The sequence below is a fragment of the Macrotis lagotis genome, chromosome 3, assembly GCF_037893015.1.
Source record: "Macrotis lagotis isolate mMagLag1 chromosome 3, bilby.v1.9.chrom.fasta, whole genome shotgun sequence".
Classification (NCBI taxonomy): Eukaryota; Metazoa; Chordata; class Mammalia; order Peramelemorphia; family Peramelidae; genus Macrotis; species Macrotis lagotis.
The window spans coordinates 145130158-145149652 of record NC_133660.1 but is presented as its reverse complement, the minus strand read 5'-3'; the positions used below and the strand labels follow the sequence as shown (position 1 = coordinate 145149652).

At 40.5% G+C, this 19495-nt stretch overlaps 1 protein-coding gene across 6 annotated transcripts in view; it reads left to right on the top strand.

The window, feature by feature from the left end:
- Positions 1-19495, top strand: part of JADE1 (jade family PHD finger 1) — an 81438-nt gene that overhangs the window by 52747 nt on the left and 9196 nt on the right. For 5 of the 6 annotated variants that reach the window (XM_074229304.1, XM_074229299.1, XM_074229300.1 and 2 more), the window contains 4 exons: positions 4281-4448; positions 5895-6011; positions 12388-12912; positions 19021-19138. In XM_074229304.1, the coding sequence (XP_074085405.1) occupies positions 4281-4448; positions 5895-6011; positions 12388-12912; positions 19021-19138 (928 nt within the window). The other variant, XM_074229303.1, reaches the window with a different exon arrangement.

The window sequence follows — 19495 nt, the reverse complement described above, 5'->3', positions numbered from 1 at the left end:
TGCTGGCTGACCTGAGATTTCATCCATGCTGGGGACCTCCTGCTATGGAAACCATCTCCATTCATACACATCAGCAGCTTGGTTTTGGTTTATAGCCTTGGAGAGTCGACTCCTTATCAGTGCTATTTACTGCTCTAGCTTAGCCTCCTGGCCCGGAGGACACCGTGCCTGTGTTTTGGCTCTCTGCTCCCTGTCTCAGGAGGACTGTGTGACATGACAGTGGGGTGGGGGTGGGGGGATAAAACTGAGGAGGAATTAAATCATCTTGCAAGTGAAGAATGGGATTCTTAGAGAAGTCAAGGGACAAGCCCAAAATGTCTTAGAACTAGTTAGCAGCAGGCCCTGGGTTCAAATCTATACCTAGTTATTTATAAAAGTGGCTCACTTAAATCTCTCTCAGCTTTAGTTTTCTACTCTGTCAAATGAGTAAGCCAAGGCTTGTATGAACTTCAAGATCAGAAAGTTCAGAGTTGCTCAAGTCAAAAGAAGTGCTGAGTGCTTTGAGAATTATACAACATTATGTAAATACAAAGCAGTGGGATGCAGAGGGAAAGAAGTTTAGATTTCTTGTTTTAGATTTCATGTTTCATTTTCCAGTCCTTCTCAGGGGACTTTTTTGGGCCTTATGTTTTTGCAGGTGTCCTTTCTCCTTGAGCTTCCTTCTAGCCTTACTTTTCGAAAAATAGAATCACCTGCTTCAAAATGGACAAAATCACAAGAAAACGTCTTGTCCAGTTCTCTTTCTAAACTGAACTCCGTGTTGGCCTGAGTGATCTGCTCAACGTCCCACAGCCAGTCAGTTGGCAAACCACTTGAAATGAAACCCCAGTTAAATAAGGCAGGGTGGTATAGGGAGAGAGCCCTCCAGTCAGGACACTTTGGCTTTGCTCCCAACTATCTGAGGCTGGAATAACTCACTTCATCTACAAGGAGGTTGATAAGGTCTCTTCCAGCTCTAATGTCCTCTTGGTTTTGTTTGTCATAGTTTTGTGACTTTCCTCACATTGTGTTGCTTCTGAGGTGACATAAAACAGATAGATTTGAGAGCCTGAATATGACCCTTGAAGGTTAAGGCAAAACCCCCTTAGGGCCAAGACTGGTCTCACTGGATATCCCTCTCTCTTCTCCACCCCCTTTTCTTTGTCTCTTTCTCCTACCCCTATCCCTTGCATCTGGAATGCTTTTCCTATTCACCTTCATGGAATCCTTCTCTTCTTTTGAAATGAAACTCAAGCACAGATTTAGATAGGAAGCTTTTCCTGATTTCCCCCTCACTGCTAGAGGCTTTCTCCTAAACAGCTCTCTAGTTAACTATGTGTTTGTATTTATTCTCTTAATATTTATTCTGCATATATTTATGTAGATATTTGTCTTCCCTGTTAGAATTTAAGGCCTTTGTGATTGTTTCATTCTGTGTGTGTGTGTGTGTGTGTGTGTGTGTGTGTGTGTGTGTGTAAAATACATGTGTATACATATATATGTAGATATAGGTCTCTGTCTACCTACCTATCATCTATTATGTCTAGAATCTATCACTCATTTATTAACTATCTTATTTATCTGCCTAGCTGTAATCTATTGATCCATCATTTATCTCTTTATCTAATCTGTCTTTCTGTTCCCAGCAGCCAGTACTTTGAATGGCACATATTAGGCATAATAAATGTTTGTCAGTTTGTTCTTTGATTGATTGGCTTCTCCAGGTCAAATGGCAGGTAGGAAAGCTGGGGATTCAGACCCCAATGAACACACATTTCTTCACAGGCTTCTTTTGAGCCCCAACCCTGTGGTATACTTTATCTAACTTAATTTCAAGTCTCAGAAGTGCTTTTCAAATAAGAAATAATCTCTTGAAATGTGACTGCCCTACTGGCTCTCTAGTAGACAGTGAGCCTGTTTTGTTTCTTTGTAGTCACCATATGGACTTGTTAACCTTGAGCTTCTCTCCTTGCCTCGCAGTGTGTCTGGCCTTCCCCCCACCCAACCCCCCTAGACCACAGTGCTGGGGTCTCTGCTATCTGTCTGAGTCCAGATTTCCTTCCCCTTTGTCTCATGGACTTCTCATCGCTACTGCCATGGTTATCTTTTCATAACTGAGCTCTTCAGAGTCTATCATGGCTCTTTGTTTTTCTTCCAAAGACCTGGAAATGTATCCCTGTTACTTCTGACTTAGTTTCCCAGATAAAGCTCAAACTAAACTGTTATTTAAGATCCCAAAGAGCCTCATGGTCTTCTCTTCCTAGGGCCACGTGTTTGACTTTGACCCAGCCTTTATCCCTCTACTGCAGTCTTTATTAATTTAGCCTTTAACATCTTCAGCTTCTGTAATTTTTTTTTTAATCCCTTGTCCATTACTCATTTGTTTTTGAATCCTGAGAAAAGAGCTCACCTTTTCCCCTTGTCTGTAGGTTCTTCCTTTTTGGGTCTCCCGTAGTAGTTTAGGACTGGGTGGTATGTGGTTATGTAGGCTCATTTTAGATCTGATGCAAGTCAGCAAGTATTTGTTAAGTGACTAGACAGTGTGCTAGGTACTACTGTTAGGCTGTAGATACAGAAATTGGAATGTGTGTTTCTGTGTGTGTGTGTGTGTGTGTGTGTGTGTGTGTGTGTGTGTGTGTTACACACACCACTCACATACACACAACACAGTTCCTGTCCCTAAGGATGAGGGGATGAGAACATTTAAACAGATTTATGTGTATCCATAGTGTATGTGTACACACACACACACAAACACACATTGAGGAGGAGAAAGAGATCAGTAACTAAACTACTGGGATCAGCAAATTTTTCTTATGGGAGTAGAGAGGAAGCTAAGGATTCCCAGGGGCCAGTGAGGAAGGAGTGATTCCGACCAGGTCTAGAAGCCATGGCTTCAGGACACAGGGTTCTGAGACTGGGGAGCCATAAGAAGGCTGATTTGGCTAAAAGTGTGGTGAATATTTAACAAATGGCTTTCCCCACTAGTAAAACTCCAGCTAGTAAAACAGTAGGGAATTTTGCTGTTTTTTGTTTTTTTGTTTTTCCATCCTGAGCTAGGACATAACTATGAGTTCCTATTGACAAATGTTTTTGTCGATGTGGGGCTGTCTTAGCCCTATCATAGCCCAACCGATTCCTCCACCTTAGTAGTTAGTTCTTTTACACTTTTCCCAGTCTTGAAGTGCATTGCTCAGGAAAGATACCCTATACAGAGACAGGTCTTACTCATTGATGAGGTCCTGGCATTCAAAGGGAAAATAAAGCTGTAACCACATTCTTTTTCTTTCTTTTTTTTTCCCATCATGAACTTATCATCAATAAATTTGAGCATTTCTAAGAATGCACATGAAACCACATACATATTACTTGCAGCTTGTTTTTTTTGAATATAATAAAAAGTATAAAATATCTCTTAAAGTACATATTAAATAATAAAAAGTGCCCTGCTTGTTTGTGTCCCCTTCTGAGTTAACCGCTTCTGTGTATATTTATGTTTTACTACTTTCTTTCACTAATGCTATGCCTCCCCTCCAAAAAATCCCATAACTAACCCTTCTTTTGTAAAAGCCACATTGGCCATGTTTGCAGATGTGTGTCTTATTCTGTACCTCTAGTTCATCACCTCTCAGGAAATAGATTACATGCTTCATTATCAGTCTTCTGGATTTGTGACTGTTAATTGCATTCATCATTGTTCTTTCTGGTTTTGTAGTCATTGTAACCATTGCTCTGGTTTTGCTCCTTCTCTTTGCATCAGGATATAGGTATTTCAGGTATCCCTGAATCTTGTCTCTTTCGTCATTTCCTTTGGCACAATATCATTCCTTTCTGTTTCTTTAGCTATTTCTCAACTGAAGGGGATTCACTTTGTTTCTAGTTCTTTGCTGCAACAAAAATGTTCTTTTCTAACTTATTTTTGTAAGAATGGATCCTTTCCCTCTGTCTTTGACTCTTTGGGATATAGTTATGCCAAATGGTATTGCTAAGTTGTGATGTTCTTTTTCACAAAAGGATGAATGGAAAGGTCCCTCCCTATCCTTTGATGGCATTCCAATTTAATAAATGGAGTTTACCATGGTTGGTTGGTTTTAGGCAACTTATTCCTTGTATATACCTTCTTTTTCTTAAAATCTTGAATTTTAACATTGTGGTATTTCCCCTAAAGGAGGGAAGATGTTGAGGGTGGTGGTTGTTTAATCCCTTTCAGGTAGCCTCTAAATTAATTGGAGCTATAGGAAAAAGAAAGATCACACTTGCCACTTTGTTTTTCTCTTTGGGGATGGTGTTGGGGAATGCAGGCATGTTATGGAATCCTGAAGGTTCCTGAAGGCAGCTGGCTATGCCGGACGTGTGCTCTGGGGGTGCAACCGAAATGTCTGCTGTGTCCGAAGAAAGGTGGAGCCATGAAGCCAACGCGAAGCGGAACCAAGTGGGTCCACGTCAGCTGTGCTCTGTGGATACCAGAGGTAGGCAGGGAGTGTGGAAATCCTGCTTCTCAAAAGAGAGCAGTCTTGCAAATAGGTGCAGAGACATCTCAACTTGTTTTCTTTTTTCTTTTTTCCTTTACTTCCTTCCCTCTTTCCCTCATGTCCATCCTTCCTTCCTTCCTTCCTTCCTTCCTTCCTTCCTTCCTTCCTTCCTTCCTTCCTCTTTCCCTTCCATTCATCCATCCTTCCTTCCTTTTTCGCTCTTTTCCTTCCATTCTTCCTTCCTTTCTTCCTTTCAACCTGTAGAACTTTGTTCATCTTTTTTCACATCTCATCTGGTCATAATATCTGATGGCTGTGGGTAACAACAACCCAGTACCAAGACTGAACAGTTCCTGCCTTGTGATTTTATTTACATTTTTAAACCTCCGATCTTTTTTTTTCTCGGGTCTGGTTTAATTGATTTTGGGCATTGAACCTGAGACAATTTAATATGCTCACTTTGAGTCAGCCTCTATGATTTGGATTTCTGAAGACTGTTTATTTTGAGAGATTTTATTGAAGGTTTAGAGGCATGACAGAAAATGATGCAGAAAAAGGGAAATGATTTTTTCAGTCTCAGTAGCACCAGAGACAGATAAGTTTGGTTTTGGTGGGGATACTGTTTGACCCATAGGGAGGGAAATGGCTGAGATTCCTTTTTTTTTTTTTTTGCAAGGCAAGTGGGGTAAAGTGGCTTGCCCAAGGCCACACAGCTAGGTAATTATTAAGTGTCTGAGACTGGATTTGAACCCAGGTACTCCTGACTCCAGGGCTGGTGCTTTATCCGCTGCGCCACCTAGCCGTCTGCGATTCTTAACCTGCATTCCATGAACTTTAAAAACAATTTTTTAAAATAATTCTTTCATTAGTTTGTAACTGGTTTCACCTCAGGGTAAGTATAATTGGTTTCCTTTGTGAATTTGTATATTTTGTGCATTTATAAATAAGATTCTGAAAAAGAATTCATAGGTCCTTAGTTTATATGTGATCATTAGCAGTCACCATTGTGAAGTCAGACAACCAGGTCGATACTGAATACTGGAAAAATATAACCAGTTACGAACCAACGAAAGACTGATAAAAAAAATTTTAAAAGAAGTTCACGGACTTCAGATTAAGGATCTCAGATGTGAGGCATAGCCATTTTCCTCCCTGTGGGTCAAACTTCCAGCTGTGTTGCTCTTGTGATTACAAAACATCTCGGTGTTTGCCGTGGTGTAACTTCAGGCGCTGTGGGCGGTAGGTCAAAAGATGAAGGAAGTCTTTGAGATTTTGTGTTCTCTTTGTAGCCTCAGCCTGATCTCCAGGATCAGAATATTCATTCTGTCCACTTCACAGGGTGGCTATGAAAACCCAGTGAGGCAATGTACAGATCAGCTCTTTGCCCCTTTAACATGTGTGTCCTTGTGTCCACACCCCTTTCCTCTCCCATCCTGCCTCCAGGTGAGCATTGGCAGCCCAGAGAAGATGGAGCCCATCACCAAGGTGTCTCACATCCCCAGCAGTCGGTGGGCGCTGGTGTGTAGCCTCTGCAATGAAAAGATTGGAGCCTCTATACAGGTAGTTAGCATTTGAATTCTTCCTGTACCTATCTGCATGTGCAAGAAAATGTCATGAAAAAGAATATCACTGGTATAGAGGCCTGAGCATGGCACATGTATATTTATGTGTCTTGATAGGTTTTTACTTTATATTTCTGGAACTTTAAATGGGGCCTAGTTTATATAGATTATCCACATGCAGAGCTAGAATTATGATGAAGAGAAGTAGAGAGTACATGGCTGCCAACTCTAGAATTTACTACTAATATTGAATGACTTTTATGGTTGTCCACATCTTACTACACATTCAAGTAACCCATATCAGAAAATCTTAAATACAAGAATCCTCTAAAACTGATTTTAAGTCAACCTCATAACTGCTATGACTTTCTCATGAGAATTGATCACAAATTTAGAGTTGGTTAGGATATTAGAAGTCATCGAATCCTTTCTTTTGTAAATGAAGAAACAGTACTAGACAGTATCCAAGGAATGAGAGATAGTAAACCTGGTTCCAAATCCAACTCTAAAAGCTACACCAATTTAAAATAAGAGCAGATGCTTTAAAGCTCTGGTTTATATGAAGAGATTACTAAGTGATATACTTAGCTTAGGGTTCGGATCATAGTGCTTGCTTAGTAAATGTATGTTGACTGACAGGGAGGAAGGAGAAAAGCTAGATTTTTCTTTTGAATATGTATTTCCTATGACTCCTCTGTAAAAGTATAACCCTTTGTTCAATTGGCCTACTCCTCATAGAAGAAAGTTGGCTACCGTCCTGTCCAAATCTAGAGTCAGCCTCAGATTCTATTGCCTGGTTCCGGCAACCCTCAAAAACAACCCTCAATCATTTCTGCCAAGGGGAGGAACCAGAGCAGCTTGAAAAGTAAATCATTTTGAACTCATTGGTATTTCACTTTGGAAGAAATATGGCACTGAAATTTGACCGAAATCTGGGAGATCGTAGATGGCATCAGCCACTCTAAGGTTCTCCAGGGATGACAGGGATGATGTGGTTTAGGCATAACTATCCAATGGAATCCAATGAGCTTACATGTCCCTGGTCAAGATCCTAGATGGCATCAGTTCTGCCTTTTCAAGGGCACTTAACATCACCGGCCTTGTCAGGATTGGGAACTTGTCAGGTTAGTTAACATTTTGATGGTAGCCACACCTTCAAATGTTCCATTGCAAGAGGGAACCTGAAATTCCTTGCTGACTTTCTTGCCTCACAATATCTCTGAAGTGGGCAAATTCTTATTATTATCATGTTCATGTTATCTACATGTTTAAGAACATGCAAATCCTGCAGCCATGAGAAATTCAGTGACAAGATTCTGAAATTTGGAAAGTGAAGCTGTAAGATCAATTTGAGCAAATAATTTCTAATCTAGTTTAATCCAGCAGTTTAATAAATAAGCTCCTTCCAAGCATAAGGCACTGTCCTAAGTGCTGCAGCTTTAAAGGCAAACAAAAGAAAGGTATTGCCTTGCAGATGTGCTATCCCCTGCTGGTGATCATAGCCCATAATCGAGCTCGTATTGAGAGTATGTGACTTTCTGTCCCCTTGCACCCCAGGCAAGTTTCTCACAGAATCCAGTCCTGGAAATGTGTCTTCTTGGTACACATCAGGCTGGGCTCCAAGTGTGCCCACCTCAGAGGCTGTGAAGAGGAGGTGTGTCTGCTTCCTGGACTTTTGGTGTAAAGCAGAAATGCCCTCATCACCAGCCAAGAGTGCCCAAGGTCATGGTGCAGCTCTAGGTGGTACATGAGGTGCATGGGCTGGTACTGGAGCATAGATCTGAACCCCTCTCTGTAACTATGCCGTTAAAAACCAGGAGAGCCGCAACCATTGTGAGGAAGAAATATAGTGTCATATATGATCTTGTCCTTGGCTGTGGGGGGAGTAGGAATTAAGATGACTTATCATTTTTTTAATTTGTGCCAAATAATTCTAGCATATTCATAGATTTCTACAAGTTAATTGTTCTTTCCAGGAAACCTCACTCTCTTGATTTAAAAATCAATTATTTGATAAAATAGTCAGCTATTCATTTAAGATCTCTCAATGGCTAATTATATTGTGGGAGATAAATGATTGATTTGCAGCTTGAATAAATTAGTAGAATCCAAGATTTTGATATGGAAAGGATCTTAGAAACTAGCTTGTCTAATAACCCCTCATTTTATGGTTGAGGAAATGGAGACTTATTTATTTGTTTTTGCAAAGCAATGGGGTTAAGTGACTTGCCCAAGGTCACACAGCTAGGTAATTATTACATGTCTGAGTTTAGATTTGAACTCAGTTCCTCCTGACTCCAGAACTTGTTCTCTATCCACTATCCCAATGGAGACTTATTTAGACGAAAAATGACTAGGTCATTCAATTCTGGAGTTTGAACACAGGGCTCTGTAGAAAAGATAGAATCAAATTCATTACTTAGTGGTCTGGCTATACACAGAGCTACAGATAGACTTTTTCTGGTTTTAATGTTGCATCATAGACGGAGAGGCAGCATGGAGTCGATAGGGGCTTCATAAGACCTGGGTTCACCCCTCACTACTGACTCTCGTGGGACCAGGAGCAAATTGTTGGGCTTCTGTGCCTCAAGAACAGACTCTTCAGACAGTTATCTTATGATATGTGAGCTCCCACATTCTTGACGAATTCTTGACACATGGACATAGGTTGCCCCTAGTCTAAAAAAGTACTTTAAGAGAGTGACAGCTCTTATTTTATGAAGACAGAAGTGTCATTATTTTTGTCATGGTAAAAATGACAAATAAGTTGTAAGAACAGCATTGGACTCCTTGCCTCAAAAAACATATCCAAGTTCATTATTGATTTTTAAGACAGGTGATTCTATGCAATGCAATAAATACTTTTTTTTTTGTCTATCAAATGTTTCTTTCAACAGATCTCTTTTGTTGATTGGGGCTTGATCCTAAGTCAGTTGATACATGAAAAATATTGAGATTTGATGAAGGAACTGAGGATATTAGCTTGGAGATGTTGAGGTAACAGGGAGAGAAGGTTTGAAAGCTAGCTTCCAAGTATTTGGAGATCATTGGTTTTGTTCTGCTTGGCCCTTCAGGAAAGAACTAGGAGCAGGTGGAAATTTCAGAGAAGCAGATTTATATTTAATATAAGGTAAAACTTTGTAACAACTAGGACCTTCCTAGTTTCAGGGCTGACTCACAGATATTCCCTGTCACTGGAGGTCTTCGAGGGAAGACTGGATGTCCATTTGTTGGTTTGTTGTAGAGGGGTTTGTTAAGGTATGATTGTGCTAGGGTTCTTTTAATTATAGGAGATTCTGTGCAAGTATTCAAGAAAGATTAAGGGTGAGGCAGCTAGGTGGTGCAGTAGATAGAGCACCTGCCCCAGAGTCAGGAGGACCTGTATTCAAATCTGACAGTATCAGACACTTAATAATTACCTAGCTGTGTGACCTTGGGCAAGTCACTTAACCCCATTTGCCTTGCAAAAGCAAAAAAAAAAAAGAATGAAAGATTGAGGGTGACCTTAAACAATAATCTAGGTCTATGTGGAAGAAGAAAAGAGACAAAAGTCCAGAAGTAGCCTTTAGATATTTGCCATATTTAAAGTCATCTGCCCTATGTATATGTTAATTGTATGCATGTAAGCATGTAAATGCCTTGACATGCATGTCTTTATATGAATATGTATTTAATCATGCATGAGGGAAGGGAGGAGGCAAAAATAAAGTAAGGAAAAGAAAGAATATTTTCTATAGATATCAGCAGATTTCTTTCTGAGAGCTCTTTTCTCTACCTCTCAGCAAATTATTTCCTAGTCCATAACTTTAACTTAAGAGAAAGTTTTATGAATTTTTTTTCTCACGATTTCTCTTCCAAATAAAGAAGACCTGATGCTTTGGTGGTGGTGGTGGTGGGGGCGGGGAGGGTTGTTGTTGCTATTGATCTCTTCTCTTTCTCTTCCTTCATATTCCCACCTTGCTTTGGGGTTAGGGAAGGGAGCACATTAATTTGGAATATAAGAGAGGGAAAGGAGATTTGATGATTTTCCATATATCCTTTCACATTAGATTGGTTTTATTAAAAATTTTGTCTATGAAACATTTGCAGCTGGAAAAGCTGTGCTGTTCATTTATGTGACATCTGGATGCTGAGTCAACCTGAACAGGAAAACCCCAAGGAAAGCTCTTTGGTTTCTTTAGAGAGTGCTGTATAAATATCCTGTTGCAATTCATTTTTCTTGAAGGTTAGAGCATTTCGGTGCATTGTTTAAATCAGATATAGATAAATGCCAAATCCATTTGTTTCTACTTTTTATTTTTTGTTTGACTGAGTCTTAAGTGGGGAAGGGGCATTTAAAAACCCAAACAACACTTTTTTAATGATGCTGGATTGACTAGGTGTGAGAGTGCTTCCATTATAGTTGATTCAGCCCATTTCTTGGAACTGAGATTATTTAGAGAAAGTTACAGATTTATTTTAGGACACCTACTTCAGCTCCTTGTGAATGGGGGTTAGCCAAAGAAGAATTTTTGCTTCCTTTCTCCTGGGAAAAGGAAAGAAATATTATAATCATCAGAGGAATTAAGACTGGGTTTGAATCATTTCCTAAATATTTAATATTTAGGACAGGGTAAGGGGTTGTGGGGGTGGTGCTGAAGGAAGTACCCAACTCCAAGCCTTGCTGTGTGGGTGATGCAATTCAGGATCTGTGAATGAGTATAATTAAGACTTTCTTCTGGCCTGGGGCCATTGGATCCTGTTCTTTTCCCCAGAGGCTTTGTAGGCTCTAGGGAAAATGGGGCTTCACAGAATATGGTATTGCTTTTAAGGGACTAGCTACAGTCTCCTGAAAGAATCTTCTTCCAAGGATTTTTTTCTTTATTGAGTAACAGGGATTTTTGTCTCCATTGGGATTGGACTGGGAAGAAACAAATCGTTTCTCTCCTTATTGTTATTCTTCTTGATGATGGTCTGTACCAAAAAGCACTTAGTTGTAGACCTGATTAAGATACCAAGGTGGGGGGTGGGGGAGGAGAGGAGAGGAGGAGGAGGAGGAAAGTGATTTTGTTTGTAGTTTTAGCATGGAAGCCAAAGCACAGCTTGATCATGCCAGCCAGAGGGCTGACCTCACTGGCATTGATAGCCAGTGCCCACTCTCAGCTGGGATGCTTGGAGGAGGGTATGACTTTAAACCTTTTCATTTAGCTGGCTTCCTGGCTGGGTGTTTCTGATCTTCTGAAGGCTTCTTTCTCCCTGGTTCTGGACTTTATCTACAATCATCTCCTCTCGTTTCTATAGTGTGTGGAGGGCTGGATTTAGAGTTTGGAAAATTGGGCTTTGAATCCTTCTCTTAATGTTTGTCTGATCATTTCTGAGAACTCATTTTCCTTATTTGTGTGATGTGAATGATAATGGAACTCTCTCTTCCATCATAGAATTGTTTTATCAGGTGAGATATATGTATATAAAAATGCTTTCTAGATTTCAAAGGCTCTATATTAATATCAGTTATTTTTATTACTTTCTACTTTTGCTATATTGGAAATCTTTCTCCCACAGTCCCCTTGATCTCATTTCCCAGTTTCTGATCCAAACCTTTCTCTGCTTCTTTTTTTTTTCTTCTGTCTTGAATACCACCTGGTCTGAACTCTATACTACATTAAAGAAAGTCTGCCCAGAGTTTTGGGAGTTGAGATCCTTCAGACCTCTAATAAATACTTGTCCTTCCCTTAAGGAATTTGCATTAACATATATTTATCTAAAACTAGAATAATACAGCCCTAAAAAAAAAAGTAGTCAAATATGCTGTCTGGAGGTTGATTTCAGCTAGGTAGCCTGGTGGATAGAACCTGGGCCGACTCAAGTCAGGAAGACCCCAGTTCCAGTGTAACCTCAACTATGTCTTAGCTGGGATCGTAAGTCACTTAACCTCAGTTTCTTCATTCATATCTCATTTGATAATATTTGTAAAAAGCACTTAGTCCGGTCTCTAGCACATAGAACTTCTCTTGAAATTAACTCTGTCAGCATCATCATCATCATCATCATTATATTTTTAATTGAATCATCCAGGTTTATGTAATGACAGTTTCTGGACAGTCTGTCCTAGACAGAGGAACCTCATTTAAAAGAATGAATGTGAAGACTTTCCTAAAAAATGGAAGTTTTGTCTTTAAAAAACTAGGGGTTCTTTTGGCACCCGCAAGTTCCCCAATTATCTTTTGTCTCCCCAACTTTCCTTTAGGTCCCGCTGTCCAGGAGGATAAGCTGTGGGGTAAAGTGAGGCAGAGCCAAGCTGGTGTTCTCTACAGTGCCCAGCATGTGTTGGGTTCCAATGAGGTGATTCTTTCAATAATAGTTTATTTTCATCTGTTCCTTCCTTTCTTGCTCAGTGCTCTGTAAAGAACTGCCGCACAGCCTTCCATGTGACCTGTGCTTTTGACCGTGGCCTCGAGATGAAGACCATCTTAGCAGAGAATGATGAAGTCAAGTTCAAGTCGTACTGTCCAAAGCATAGCTCCAACAAGAAGTCGGAGGAGGAGAAGCTGGGGGAGAGCGCCCCTCCAGAGAACGGGGCGCAGGCTAGCCCCCCGCTGGGGCACCTGGAGCCCTTCGACAGCCTTGAGCAGAATCAGGCTGAGGCCCACCGGGTCAGTGTCCGGAAGCAGAAGCTGCAGCAGCTGGAGGACGAGTTCTATACCTTCGTCAACCTGCTGGATGTGGCCAGGGCCGTCCGGCTGCCTGAGGAGGTGGTCGACTTCCTGTACCAGTACTGGAAGTTAAAGAGGAAGGTGAACTTCAACAAGCCCCTCATCACCCCAAAGAAAGATGAAGAGGACAATCTAGCGAAACGGGAGCAGGACGTCTTGTTTAGGAGGCTGCAGCTTTTCACTCACCTCCGGCAAGACTTGGAGAGGGTAATAATTGACACTGACACCTTATAATGAATGACCTAGTGAAGACGACTTACACAGAGTTGTCCCCTTGCAAAGAGAGCAAAGCTAGTTTCATTTCTTTTCACACCTGCATTCATTTTGCAGCAGGGGGTTTCGGGTGGGTAAAACAGAAGATGAGCTGGGAAACTGTATTTGTTTTCAAGATTGCCATAGAGGGAGAGTAGTAGCCTCTGCATCTCTTGAAATCTTTCCTATATGTCCTCCACTTAAACCTTTATTCTCCCTCTGCAAAGTCAGGGTGGGGGGGTGACTTTTCTTCCCCCCTTTTCAGAGAGATGAAACTGAGCTCCAGAGGAATGCTCACAGCTTTTCTCAAGACTGACTTATAACTTAAGTTAAAGTCCCAGCCTGGAGCTAAGTGATTGGGAGCAGGGTTAGAACAAAATGGTCCCTTATTTAGCCTGGGGTAGAACGTCTGGACATTGCCCCCCCGGGTTCTTTCCCATGTTGTGACCGGCTCCCTGGGAGTCTTGGCTGCTGGGGGGAGGCAGGAGGGGAGAGAGTCCAGGAGACGACCCTGGCAGGGGCTAAGTCACCCTTGAGTCTTTGGAGGAGAGAAGAGACTAGGAGCCCATAGGCTTGTGAGGAGACGAGTGTTGGAGCTAAGGAACCCCCTTAATGCTTAGTGTCATTATAAACAGGATTCGCCCACTGCATGCGTGGATGTTTGAATGCATCACATAGCAGCTAGCCTCTCACCTGTGCTGATCGCCCCTCCTAGAGCAGAGGGCAGCTTTGGGGTTTGTTCCCTGGCTGTGCTGCTGGCAGAGCCTTAGTAATGGCCTAGCCCTCCCTCCGTGCTGGGAAGAATCATGACGGTAGGCTCTCTTCTCACTGCTGGTTCCCTTAGCTTCTTGGAGAGGAAGCTCTCTCTGGACCCCAGGAGCAGTCAGTCCATGAATAACCAGGCTGAGCAATTGGCATGGCCCAAAGCAGCCTGAACTGAAAGGGCTGAGTGACCCTGAACAGCAATGTCCTGCTGTTCAGCAGTGACCGGGGTTCTAGGGAGAGTTAGGCATGAAAAGATTGTCCTTTGAAGGAAAAAAAAAGGTGACCAAAGAATTGGAATGAATTGTTAAGGTAGTGAACCCCCAGAGTGAGATTCTGGTCTCAAAATAGCTTTGACTTGTTAAGGAACCCCTGTGACATCAGTGATAACTCTGGGGGATGTGGGGGGTTGTTCAGCGGTGAGCCTCTGAGAATGGCCTAGCTACTTGGAAGCACCTGTCACGGCCTCTGAGTCAGCACAGGTTACCCCTAGGCCAATGGAAGGGAAAAGGAAGCAAGTGTTTGTACAGTGTCAGAACTCACCTGCACCCCCTGGGAGCAGGTGGTGAGAAGGCCCCGGCCCTCTCAAGCAACACATACACCTTTCTGGTGTGTTCTCAAGAGATAAGGAAGGGATATTAGCATAAGAAATGGGAACCTGGATGGTAAGCCACCAGACCAGTACCACACACGCTGTAAATTGGGAACATGAGCCATTCACTGTATCAGCTAGTCCTTGGGAGGAGAAGGAGGTGAGAACTCTAATGTTTGGCTTGTATTTGTCTTACAATCACCACAAAATAAAATTACAGAAAATGCTTGTGGTGTATTGACTTTTTCCTGTTCCTGAATTATTCAGCAGGTTAACATTCATATATGATTAAATTCTAAACACCCATCTTTTTTGGAGTCTTCATTGTTACTTTTTTAAAGTGGAATGATACCAATGATAACCAACAAATAAGGACACAATGAGATTAGAGCTCATCTTTCTTTTTTTGGTGGTTTACATATTTACTAGATTAAAGATTCTAAGAGATTTTAGGGACTTTAGGATGACAGTTTTATATCACTTGATCAGAATGAGAAAAAAAAACAAACCAAACTAGGGTTTTCAAAAATCAGTTCCAGAGCAAATTATAATAGAGGCTTTTCACAATCTGAAAGTCAAGTACTAACAAACCAAAATCACAAAAGTTCTTGGATATTACAAATGATAGATCTATCTGGCTAAATATAGGGAAAAACAATTAGAATAATTCATAACTAAGGATATTGATAGCATAAATCATTTGTTCTTTTAAGTTAGATGCTCTTAAGTTTAATAGTGGCCATAATGAAAATGTGTTTAAAGTTTTTGGGTTTATTTGATTGTCACACATAGCATGTCACAGCTCAGCCAAATACTTTACCTATGAATATCTGCAAAGGGTATTGATTAGTATAACAAATGATTACCTTTCACACCACCACTATAAACAGGACTCAGATTCATTTTGTAATTGTCCTTTCATGCCCAGTTCACAGACACACGTTATGCAGTAACACAGATACCTGTTTTCTACTACTTGACATGTATATTTCATGTTAGTAATGACCTAAAGAATGGTCTAAATTTTGGGAAGGCTACATACATATTCAGCATATACATTAAGTAGAAAGACACATTTCATGTTTTCACACCGTGAGTGGTGAGTGTGCATCTGAGTAGATGCTTTTCTTTGGATTGATTATAAACCAGAGATTCTATTTCACTGTTCAATGATTATTATTTCTTGCTCATGGACATCTATGTCTACAGACCCAGAAAACTTGTTGGACAAGTTTATATTGGGGCAGGCACTGAAATTTTTTCACCTTAGACTCACCCAACACCTGAGACTGAGGGGTCAATAGTGTGCAAGCAAAGCTTTCTTCTGGAGCTTTTATTTGGCCTCCGTGAGAGTCTGACTATGATGGTGGCTGGAACAGAAGACCATGCTCCTTCCTCTATACTGTTCTGCATTCTTTTTTATCAATGATATTCATATATGAGGATAAAGAGGGGCAATGGAGGGTGTGTGGTAGTACAGTAGAGGGAGGGAAAAAAACAGGAATAGGTCAGGGAGAGATTATGGCAAGTCAAGAAAGGTATAAGTTGTTTTATGCGGGACAAAATGAAGTCTAATAATTCAGTGCAGCTCCAATAGGGTCCAGGGTAAATGCTGACTAGCCATAACAAATGGAAAGGGAACAGCAAAAACTTAATCTCTTATCCTATGTATAGCACCATTCTAGGTAGGAGTGAGAAAGGAGATAAAATGTTGAGATTAAGACCCAGTTTCTGTCATAAGAAACTTATAGTTTAGAAGAGTGATAAAATATTAACGGATACCAATACTACACCATGCAGATAATTATGAAGCGCATGAGAAGGCAACTGAGTTATAAAAATTAAGTTTATAGAACATCTGAAAGATAAAGTTATTACTGATTGGGGAAACTTTCTGGAGGAGGAAGTGTTCTGAATTGGGGTTTAAAGGATGAAGAAGAGTGAGCAATGAGAAGAGAGGAAATTCCAGATATAGAGGACAATCGGAGCAAAGGAACAGATGTGAAAACGCAGCTTATGTTTGGGAATATCAAGAATATTCTTGCTGATTAAAAATTTTGATGGATTATGGTAGTAAAAGTTTAGGGCAAATTGATAGGTTGAGGCACATTAAACTCATTTTGAGGCTGGTAGTTATTCTTGAAAATTATCTTTTCCTTCTGACCATTTTCTACAGTTTAGTTTTAGCACAGGGCAAACAAGGGAAGAAAAGAGGGAACTTCAAATTTAGCAAATGTGGTCTTATTTGGTGAGGGGAGAAGAGACTGGATATTGAAAATATTAACAAAAATGAACAATTCTGGATAAGAGGGTTCTGGTCATCTGCATTATCCATAAATGCCATTTTCAATGGTAATTTCAAGGAACAAAGCTACTTAAATAGATCTCACAAACCACGCAGGATTTAAACGTGATAAACTTTAGAGCTCCTCATAAGTCAGTAAACTTTCTTAGGTAAAGGTGCCTTCTTATGATCTCATTTGCATTTCTGCTTCTCTTCAAAAGATTTTGACTCCTCCTACTACTACTTATGCTTCATTCCCAAATCTCACATACAGGGCTTATACAATTTTTACATTTATCTTCTGAGACTCTTGATATATACTGGAATTTTTTTTAACTGAAGGACTTTAAGATTATTGACTTTAGCTAGAAATATAGTTTTGACAGAAGGAGCACACCTTGGGTCGAGGCTAGATATATTTACTGGTATACCTTATTCATTAGTGAGAGGCTGATTCTTCTTGCTATTTATATATATATCAGACATACACATGTATGTAAGTAAGTACACACATATTCTCACAACTGATAGCATATATATGTGTATATCTCCACATATGTAGATATTTAATTAGGAGGATTCTCTAAAGTTAACTCGAGATAGTGTTAGAAAGTTATTGATTTTTAAGATCCTGATAGTCAATGAGAAGGATTATTTGCTGTGGATTAGGTAATCATATCTTGACCAAAACATGAGAAACAGCCATCTCCTTTCTCTTAGTGAGTCACTTGTGAGCTTGAAACCAAACATTTCTTGGCCCAAATTCAGAGAATTACAAGTAAAATAAAGGGCAGAAAGGTCTGATTATTGATCATGGGCTATAGCAGAATGATTCAACATTAGCATTTTGATGAACTTTAGGGGACATGCCTACACATCCCAGAGAGTCCCAGATGAATGTTTGCATGTGGATTATACTGGCATCAGTAAGACCAAATAGCAAGATCTATAACCTTTGAGTTTTTCTAGCTGTTTAAATCAAATTAAGAAGTGATTTCCTGAATTGGATGAAAAGCCTTGTAGGAGCATGAGTAAAAAAGTAATGAGGACAGAGCACCTGATTATCTTGTGTTTTGTACCTACTGTGGTAGTAAAAGTTTATTAAGGGACCTGAGCTTGTGTGATAAGAGATGCCAGTAGAGGAATACCTTTGAAATCCTGAAAGGTTTCATGCCAATGCCTCTATGCCAGTTTCTTATAGAATTTAGGGAATAAATCTGTTAGACATGGAATGGTTTCAAAAAGAATCAGTTTCCTCAGTCACAAAGTGTCACTAGCCTCTATATATGTACACACACACACACACACAAACGTGTGTATGTGTATATATAATATATGTTTATATTTATGTATATAAGGTCTGCTCCTTTTCCAGTTTTAGTTCTAAAGGACAACTTGAACCAGGAATTTTAAAAGTTTGGGGAGTAATCCAAGGGCTTGCAGTGCTAGAAGGTTGAGAAAGTTTGGTGCTTTGTAATTTGGCATCAGACTCTAGAAGGTGGTAAATCTATATATCCTATTTGATTAGTGACTGATCACAGAGCTCCACAGCTCTATATGGAGCTTCTCCCAATAAGTCTCTTGGCACCTTGTTGCCTTCTCCGTGTCTTACAAAGAAACCAGAAGGGGAACAAGATAGTATTATCCCCTTCACTGCCCAAGTTGAAGTGCTTGGATACCAGAGTCAGACTGTCTTGTGTGGCAGATTGCTGGCCAAGCTGGAGGTAAGAGCCTCACCATGACCTGCCTTCTGGGGGACATTCTACATTCTTTACCAGCACACCAGCAGTCTCAGACTTTCCTGAGTGTCATAGATAGGAGTGTTGCTTAGATTCCTGAGGCAGTTCTTTAAGACTCCACAGGCATTTCCCAGGGGCGTTGTTTGTGGTTGCCTTTTCAGCCTCCCCAATCCTAAAACTATCTCACTCTTGTTGGGTCAGGAGGTGCTGGCTTAAGTGGACAGTGGAGATACCAGGGGTATCGCTGCTGGAATTTTAGCTTCAAAATTTTGAAAACTGAGATGGCAGGAAAGGTGTAAAGGAGAGTCGTCTGGCAGATGGGGGGGCAGTCCAGATGTACTAACCTCCCAGAGGTTCCATTATCCGAGGGCAGAAGTCTTTCCTAATGTGGTGGTAGCTTAGGATGGGCAGGTGGTGGTGTCTGGAGGCAGGACACTCATTCACTAGTGCTCTTCATCTAGTTTCCCCTCCCTGGCAGTGTTCCTGAGAAATGGGGGGAATCAGTGCCAGCAACCCAGGAGGGCTTTTAAAGAGAGATGAGAACACCTTTTAAAATTTTGAAACCTTTAGGATCACCCCTTTGTTCTGGCAGGCATCTTGCCTCTCTCCACTTAAAAAAAAGTCTCAATACTTGTTAGTATTGCAGGAAAGTGTTCCTGATAGTCTTTGTTCGGTCTGCATTTTAGGTTCGGAATCTCACGTACATGGTGACTCGCAGGGAAAAGATTAAACGGTCTGTGTGCAAGGTCCAAGAGCAGATATTCAATCTTTACACTAAGCTATTGGAACAAGAAAGAGTTTCAGGTATGTATGAAAGCTCTCATAGGTTCAGAAGTCTGCACAAAAGAAATTGTCCCTTTCATTGGGTTTTCTCTATCCTAGGGTAAAAGAACTGTCTTAGGTCTGAAGAACTAAGACTTTTTATATTTAAGGTAAAGATTTAGGCAGTGAGGTGACCAAATTTGACAGAAAATTTAAAAACTTTAATCTATGGGGTTTTAATCTTTAATGGATATGGTTAATATAATTTTGTGTTCTTATCCAGCTTTCAGAGGACCCATAAACTTTGATGGGAAAAGCTATATCTTTACTTCAATATAATTGGGTTCCTTTGTAATCTTATAAGTTTTATTTTTAATGCATTAAAAACAGTGAGAAGAG